This window comes from Populus euphratica, unplaced genomic scaffold (genome assembly GCF_000495115.2).
Source record: "Populus euphratica unplaced genomic scaffold, PopEup_1.0 scaffold1414.1, whole genome shotgun sequence".
NCBI lineage: Eukaryota > Viridiplantae > Streptophyta > Magnoliopsida > Malpighiales > Salicaceae > Populus > Populus euphratica.
The window spans coordinates 25505-34667 of record NW_011501263.1 but is presented as its reverse complement, the minus strand read 5'-3'; the positions used below and the strand labels follow the sequence as shown (position 1 = coordinate 34667).

The window sequence follows — 9163 nt, the reverse complement described above, 5'->3', positions numbered from 1 at the left end:
TACTTAAAATTTATATAATTATTAATTTTAAAATGCATTAAATTAATTAAATTACATTCAAACTATTCTCATATTAATCTTAAGAAAAAAAAAAGATGATGAAGAAGAAGAAAGTGGTTTGTCGTTTATCTGTATCTCAAAATCCGAAGCCACTGGCTCTATTCTGTTGGCTTCCGTATGATTTCCTTCAAGTTCTCTTGTATTTAAAAATAATACAGTGCCAAATGTGCTTGATTGCAGGATCTACAAAGACAACAATTTGCTTATCAATATGAGGTATCTTAGCTAGGCCACATGGTTACATTCCTTACTTCTATGCTTGCAACCCTTGTTTTTTGTGTTGTCTTTATGAATAAAAACCCAAAGACCATAGACGCAGAGAATTCTCTATGGAGAGAACTCCCAAAACATGCTTCAAGTATTTTTCTTTTGTATTTGCATGTCATCTAGTCCTTGTATCTCAAGTTCAGGAATCGTCCTCAAAATTCTCAAGCGTGTTATAAAAAACGCTCCTCCTTAACTTATGTGGTTCTCCCCATATGCTCTCCTCGGATTCTTCTTATGCTCCTGTTTAGCTGCGTACATTTCGAAATCCTGGAACGGGAAGGATAATTAAAAACCTTAATATATATGTATATTTCTCACCTATAATCAAGATCAGTTTACAAACTCTTGAGATCTTAATTGATGTGGATGAGAGATATGTGTGTTTCTGCAAAAACAAGCGTCCTCCTTCCCAAATAATGCTTGGAGAGATGGTATTGGTGGTCCTAACAACTACAGCTCACATGAAGCAATTCAGAATATAAGGATTTATGAGTAGTACAATTATAACCGGGATGTGACAATACAATCATATGCTAATAATTTGTGCAGGTAAAGATGTGATCCCACTTCTGATGTTGAAATCCTGCGGTGACACGAGACGAGGATTTGTTTCTCTTCCATGATTTCAAGTAAAATGAATTCGGTCACTTCAGTTTGCTTTCTGTAATTGAAGCAATTTACTTATTTTTATATGACAAAAGATCAGTGAGGCAACCAGAGGGAGGCTTACATATGGTTATTTATAACTTATGCTCGAAATATCTTGATGTTTTAACGCGCAATCATGAGCTAGCTACCGAAAACATTATATATAATAGAAGAAAGAATGCCTCAGTAGTGACGTAGCGCTGCAAACAGCTTACACTCCTAGTCTGTAAGTGATTTGCGCATCATCAACATGCGAGATTCATTGCAGATGTAAATACAAACAAGGTCTAGATGAATTTATCACAACTGACATCAGACATGGTGAATCTATTTTACATCTTATACATTACAGCACGTATGGGAGAGCCCAGGCATATTGGAGAGCAAACGGGTTGTCCCATGTGCTGGGTGGCATGGTCGACTAGTCAATTTAGACGTGGGCCTGGCGGGTTGGAGAGGAGCCAGTACTTGTAAAAAGGGAACAAAAGAGGATTGTGAATCACGTGCAATGGTGCACGAAAGTCCATTCTCAACAAAGGAATACAAGATATGGACCCGTTCCTCCAGGTGCAATGCGCTTCACATGATATTTGCCCGCTATAATTCTCTTGCATCCGGCCATATTCCAAATATTCAGTGAATATCTCAAAATGGTCCTCGATAAGATTTCTGTAGTTTAGAGAGAGAGAGAGAGAGAGAGAGAGAGAGAGAGGAGGATGTTCAAAAGTATATATGACTTCTCCATCTGGAGATTCGAATCACCAAGTGATAAAGACATGAGATTTTGAAGTATAAACATCAACCTTATTTTTAAATATCTTAAATTTTAAAATTTCAAGTTTTATCTAAAATAACTTAAGTTTTATATTGAATAGCTAATTCTCAAATTTATGCATTATTTCATTGTACTCCAACAATCTTTTTTAATTCCAGTTCCTTAGTGACTAGGACTTCTAGATTTATTAAATTTTTATAAGGCATATATCATGTTAAGGAATTATTAAAATTTAAAAATTTAAGTTGTTATGTTTTTTTTTATAAATTTAAAATAAAAAAACATTAATGTATAACATTTGAATGCTAATACCAAACAAGCTAAAACCTTTCGTAAAAACATATTTCACCGAGACTTAAAAAATACTATTTACTGGAAAGTGTAATAACAATTATATCATTCCCACAAAAAATCTCTAAACCAATTATTAGGGGTAGTTAAATATTTAGACAAGGTACATTAATCATTATTATATAGCTTAATTATTAGGGGTAGTTAAATATTTAGACAAGGTACATTAATCATTATTATATAGCTTAAGGGTAACAAATTCATTTCTTATTTTGAAAGCATTATAAAATTACCATCATACCCTTATAATAAAAAAAATTAAATTGATGTTTAAGGGCATATTTATCTTTTCATATATTAGGACCTGTTTGTTTTTGCATTTTAAAAGTATTTAAAAAAAAAAAATTGAAATTTTTTTATTTTTTTATTAACTTTAAATTAATATATTTTTAGTATGTTCAAATTATTTTGATGTGCTGATGTTAAAAATAATTTAAAAAAAAATATCATTAACATATATTTTAGCATAAAAAATTATTTAAAAAATAATAATAATTATACTTTCAAACATGTCTAAATTTTTTATTATAGTGATTTTATTAACTTTAAATTAATATATTTTTAGTGTGTTCAAATTATTTTGATGTGCTATGGTGTGCTAAGAGAAAATATAATATTTTAATAAATATTAAAAATAATTAAACAAATAAAACATTACTGTTGCGTGTTGTGCTCATGCCAAGCAAATTGAAGTGCCCGTGCCATTCTAGAGTGCCTCCCGCTAACCAAAAACTATCTTCCATCATTTTATTAAAAGTGTGACCATATTCAATTCCTTAAGAGACAACACATGTAGTTAGGGATGGTGTAGTTTATCTACTGTTTTAGAGTTATCCTTTAATATTTTGAATTTTAAATTTCAAATTTCAATCCCTATTTTTTTTGTGTTTTTATAAAAAAAAATGATTTGTTTTCAATTACATTTTTTAATTATAATTTGTGATAAATTATTTTCTTCAATATAGTAATTTTTAATTATTTTTTTCTTTTTGAGTTGTTTTAGATTAATTTTTCTTTTCAATTTCACCGCAAAAATTTGTTTGTATTTTTTATTTCAATATTTTTCCTCATTCTTTTTTATTCTTTTTTGTTCTTCTAAGTCCTTTTGTTAATTTGATTTTCCTTTTTAATTTCACTATTCCATTAAAAACTAAATTATTTTTTATTTTTATTTTGATTATTATTTTTTTAATTGTTATTTTTTGTTTTGGATTCATTTGTATAATTGAAATTATTTTTAAAATTTTATCTTTTAAAATTTAATTAGTTAGGAATTGAGCTTTTTGGTTTTTTAAAATTGGATGTCTATAGTCTAATGACCTATGTTATTGGTTTAAAAAGTTAACGCAATTTGATTTTTTTAATTTTTTTTTTAACTTTTCATCATTCAACCATGGGGTTTTTTATAAAAAAAAAATAGGCTTTGAGATTTTCTTTGTTTTCTTTTCTATTAGATTATCTTGATCTTATGACTTGGATCATGAATTTGATAATTTAACCATGATCGACTTGATTTTTATTACTCAAGTTATAAGTTTGTCAAGCTAATCTGAATTGAATTTGATCAATTTTTATTGTTTTTTTTACCTCATCTTATCCTTTTATATTTAATAGAATGAAAATTAATCTATCATTTTTTTAAAAAAATTATTTTTTTATAAGTTATTATGATCAATGTTTTTAAACAAATAATTCATTTAATATTTTTATATATTTTTTATTATATTTAATTAAAATAAAACTAATTTATTTGACTCGAGTTATGAATTTTGCTTCCAGCTTTTAAAATTGCAGCATTTGAATATTATCTTTTATATAAAAAAACATCCTCACGACGCCGCCGCATAAGTCCACGGATAGTTATCATACTAATTTGATAGGACTCTAAATGACACTTTTATACATATCATATACCTCATCTCTGCATAGAATATAAGAACATTTTATAGGAAAAAATAGCTTCTTTATATTATAATACTGATTATCATACTAGGGTGAATTACCATGATCTCCTTGTAATTTCATGATCAAATAATTTACCCTACTAAATAGTAAGTATTAGTGTCTGAGTTTTAATGATTATAAGTTTTATTTTCTCTTCAAATTTGGACGTGCTTTTAATTATAGATATTTTCTAAATATAAAAAATAAAAATAATATATTTTTAATATTATTTTATTATTTTTATTTTATATTAAAATAATTTTACCTAAGAATTCCAAAAAAAAATATAGTTTTTATTTATAACAACTATTCACATGCATGCATATTTCCATAATTTTTTTTTTTTAACCTAAACTATTCACATGCATGCATATTTCCATAAAAAAAAAAAAATTTAACCCGTGAAAGAAAAAATATGAAACTTTCTTATAACAAGTACTGTTTCACTAGCTAACAAGGCTAGTAAAAAATATATTATAATGTTTTTACCTGTTATTATTTTAAAAGGTTTTTTTTTAATATATGATTGTGAGAGATTTAAAATTATCATTTACATCTTATCTAAAAACTTGATTTTTTTAATTAAGATGATTTTTTAAAATGATATAAAAAAATTTTAATTAAAAAATCATGGGTTTGATTCCTATCACCCTCAAATTTCTCTCTTATATTAATTAAAATTAAATCAATATATGATAGAGGTAAGCCTATGTAAATTAATATGAAACAATATCATAAGACATTACCTAAAAACTTAATTTTTAAAATTAAATGATTATTTGATATGTTTTTTTTTGTGGTTTATTAATTATGCTTTAGATCAATTTTTTTAATATAAAAAATAAAATATAGACTAACAGAAACTTTTTAGCAATGTCATAAATTTCCGTACAATATTTTAAATTTGAAAAATTTTAAACTGATAATTTATTTAGTTAGAGTTTTAAATTAAATTATGTATAAATTGTCTCATGTGACCTTATTTACTAAGTAGATTTAAAGAAAAAAATCAATTTAATTCTAAAGAATAAAATTAAATAAAAACTTCATATTAAATGATAATTTTTTTTTAAAAAAATAAAAGATAAAAAAAGGTTGCAATAACATAAAGGAATCAAAGAGCTTATATTAAATGATGAAATTAAAAAAATTATTAAAAAAATAAAAAAAATCTTTTATTATATAGTGAAATGTATAAAAATTAATTTAATATCAATGTAATTTAATATCAAAAAATAAATTTAAATAAAAACTTAGACATATGAGTTTTGTAAAAAAATAAAAAAAATCTTTTATTATATAGTGAAATGTATAAAAATTAATTTACTATCAATGTAATTTAATATCAAAAAATAAATTTAAATAAAAACTTAGACATATGGGTTTAAGGGAGGCCCATTCCTCTTCTTGTTTTGGAAAAAAACATCATATAAACAACTAAGAACTCAAATCTGAGACCACAAAAGAAACAAACCACCTTGATCTCAAGTCCTGTCAATAATTAATTTTGCTTATAGCGCGAGTCAAGCACACAATCTCAACATCCTAATGCTTACTCTTTAGAGGAACAGAATTTCTACTTTCTTTTTGTTGTTAGTATAATAAACACTATTCAAAAGTTTAAGGTACAGGACAATTACATGTAAATGGTCGAGCTATAAAACTTGATGAGATTGGTTGATTAGAAAATGAAAGGAACAGATCTGCAGGAAAATCAATTGTCTTCCTGGTAGTTGTACTTGCACATGCGTGCGTATCGATATATAGGCAAGCATGAAAAGTTGCTAGGCAAAAGCTAAAAATAATAAAATAGAAATACCATGCTTGAGCTGGGTTGCTTTTATGGGAAATTTTGCTTGAACAATATGCATTGCTGTCTTTGGATTTTGTACTTGTTCCTACAGCCCGTTTCTACAAGTGCTTGGTGTTCTTTTCCTCTACTAATGTCTTCTGCACTTATAAGAAAAGGTTCTCGGAAATACCACGCAGAATCAGTAGAGCAAAGAATTAAATTTGTCGGAAAGAACTCAAGCAGTATTGATATCCTGAAATATATGGATTATTATCATACAAGTCTAAGTTTTATTTAAAATACTTCAATCAATATTTTTTTTTTTAATTTACAACATATCTTTTAATGTTTAAATGTAGATTAAACTCTAGAATCTTTACAAAGTCATTAGATTTTTGTAAAACCTGATAGTATATTAAGTTTAATGGCTGAGTTTTAATTTTATTTTTTCAAAAAACTAAATATTTATGACGAATGATTCATTCTTTGTTTTATACAAATCGCTTTGTTTTCTATAATTTCTTCTTAACATATTTTTTAACGGGCGAGAGGGACCCAATGAAATAATCAGCTAGGGGAAACTCTTCGCATGCTTCGACAATGACTATTCCTTTTTTTTTTTTCCAAAAAAAAACTTGTCTTATCAACGCATGCATATTCGCGGAATTTGGCTGTCATGCATGAGTCATACGAGGGACCCTATAGCCTTATTGAACACCTATCAATGATCAGTTATGTCCCTATAGTTGAATCCCACCTTGATGGAGATATGAAAAACTATATGCGGTATGCTTAAGGACTTATAAAAACATGTAAAAACAATCAGACCGGACACATTTGGTATACATAGGAAAGGGAAAACCGAACAAAATATTGAATTTTTTTCATGATTAAGTATTATAATTATATGGTGGCCCGTGAGTGAGTGAGCCAAGCCTTAACAGCCTTATATACATATCCCCACCCATCTCGCATTACATGACAAAATCCCAACTCCCACGTAGAGACAAGACCCTGGCCGGCTGCCTCACATGCTACCAAAATTCTACAGGAGGACTAGCCCACTCTCCTCTGCTCAACATTACCTCCCTCTCCCTCTCCCTCTCCCTCTCCCTCGCAACCAGAAGAAAAGGCAGAATCAGGGACATCAAGGGAGGATTATACCCTTTTGTATCTATGAAAGAAGTAGTTGTATCATTGATTATATTGCTCTTTGAACCACTGTATTGACAGGTGATGAAAAAGGCTGATCTTGCAAATGGAAGTGTCTCTTTTGCTAAATATATGACTTCTTCAACTTTCCAGTTTCTTTCTTTCTTTCTTTCTTTCTTTTTGGGGATGAGAGTTCACACTTCATGATCGGTCCTTTTTCTCCCTTTCAATAAATCCCTGGATAAAGCTGAAACGTCTATTTTCTTTGATTCACTTGCAGAATTCTACAACTGGTTTTACACTTTCAAGTTTCACCTCTATTGGATCGTTTCCCAATGCCAAGGTACCCACTGCTAGTCTGGTCTCCTTGTCTCTTCTGATTCTCAGATTGCTCTTTATCTTTCCTTTTTGTTCACTCTTTCTCAACTTAATTTGTACACTTCCTTTTTGCTTTTTCTTTATTTTTCTTTCCACTCAATCTGTCTCTCTTTCCATGATGCAATTCACTGAAACCCCACTACCACCCTTGCACCAAATCATCACTCCAATTTCGAACCCCACCATGAACAGAAACCGTCCCTGGCCTGGATTCCCTACATCAAAATCCTTAGGTAGCTTTGGTGATGCTAATTGCATGGAGCAGCTTTTAGTCCACTGTGTGAATGCAATTGAAAGTAATGATGCCACTCTATCCCAACAGATCCTATGGGTCCTAAACAACATTGCACCACCAGATGGTGATTCGAACCAACGCCTAACATGTGCCTTCCTAAGAGCCCTGATCGCACGTGCAGCGAAGAGTGGTACCTGCAAACTTCTTGCTGCAATGGAAAATGCTCACTGCAACCTAGCCATAGACATACATAAATTCTCTATCATTGAGCTTGCAAGCTTTGTTGACTTAACCCCGTGGCATCGCTTTGGTTACACTGCAGCAAATGCTGCAATATTGGAAGCTGTTGAAGGGTATTTAGTTATTCATATTGTAGATTTAAGCTTGACACATTGCATGCAAATCCCAACTCTTATCGATGCTATTGCTAATCGGTTCGAGGTGCCCCCGTTGATAAAGCTTACTGTTGCTGGTGCCACTGAAGATGTACCACCTTTGCTTGATCTTTCTTATGAAGAGTTGGGCTCAAAGTTGGTTAACTTTGCTCGGTCACGAAACATAATATTGGAATTTAGAGTAATTCCTTCAAGTTACGCAGATGGGTTCTCTTCCTTTATCGAGCAACTTCGGGTGCAACATCTAGTGTATGCTGAAAGTGGTGAGGCGCTAGTCATAAACTGTCACATGATGCTTCATTACATACCTGAAGAAACCCTTTCCGGTATGCCTGGTACAAACTCAAATACTTATGCTTATGAATTTTCATCGTCCTCCATGTCTTTTAGGACAATGTTTCTAAAGTCTCTTAGGAGTTTAGACCCAACACTTGTTGTCTTAGTAGATGAGGATGCAGATTTAACATCAAATAATTTGGTGTGTAGACTAAGGTCAGCTTTCAATTATCTATGGATACCTTATGATACTGTGGATACATTTCTTCCAAGGGGAAGTAGACAAAGACAGTGGTATGAAGCTGATATATGCTGGAAAATTGAGAATGTCATAGCACATGAGGGTCCTCAAAGAGTGGAGCGGCTTGAACCAAAATGCCGGTGGATTCAACGGATGAGAAATGCAAATTTTCGAGGCATTTCGTTCACAGAAGATGCTATTTCTGAAGTTAAGACCATGCTCGATGAGCATGCAGCCGGGTGGGGACTAAAGAAGGAAGATGATGATATTGTACTCACTTGGAAGGGACATAATGTTGTATTTGCTAGTGCTTGGTTGCCTGCTTAACGCTTCTTCATATCGGTTTTAATTATAAATAATTTGTTTTTCTGATTTTATTTTTATTTATATATTTCTTAGAACTTTTTTCTTAATTGTATTGTAGTAACTCTTTGATTTAACTTTGGAAATTATATCAGAAGTAGCCTGGTAGTAGGTTTTTATTTCAATATCGCCTAGTTATTGATATATTCTATTTACGATTGTTAAATAATTAATATCAATTTATTATAGCTTTAGTTTTTTATATCATATAAAAAATTCAATTCAAAAACTAATTCTCCCGTTTTTTCATTTTAGTCATATTTTTTTTTTTTTTTGGGGGGGGGGG

At 30.0% G+C, this 9163-nt stretch overlaps 1 protein-coding gene across 2 annotated transcripts; it reads left to right on the top strand.

Moving 5' to 3' along the window:
- Positions 1-6791: 6791 nt before the first annotated feature.
- LOC105117569 (GRAS family transcription factor) lies at positions 6792-9002 on the top strand. Of its 2 annotated transcripts, none has more exons than XM_011015293.1 (2): positions 6792-7332; positions 7690-9002. In XM_011015293.1, the coding sequence occupies exon 2, from the start codon at positions 7816-7818 to the stop codon at positions 8839-8841; it is 1026 nt and encodes a 341-aa protein (XP_011013595.1). In that variant the 5' UTR covers positions 6792-7332; positions 7690-7815; the 3' UTR covers positions 8842-9002. The 2 variants fall into 2 exon arrangements, with proteins under 2 accessions (XP_011013595.1, XP_011013594.1); XM_011015292.1 differs by having other exon boundaries at positions 6802-7332; positions 7560-9002.
- The last annotated feature ends 161 nt before the right edge of the window (positions 9003-9163 follow it).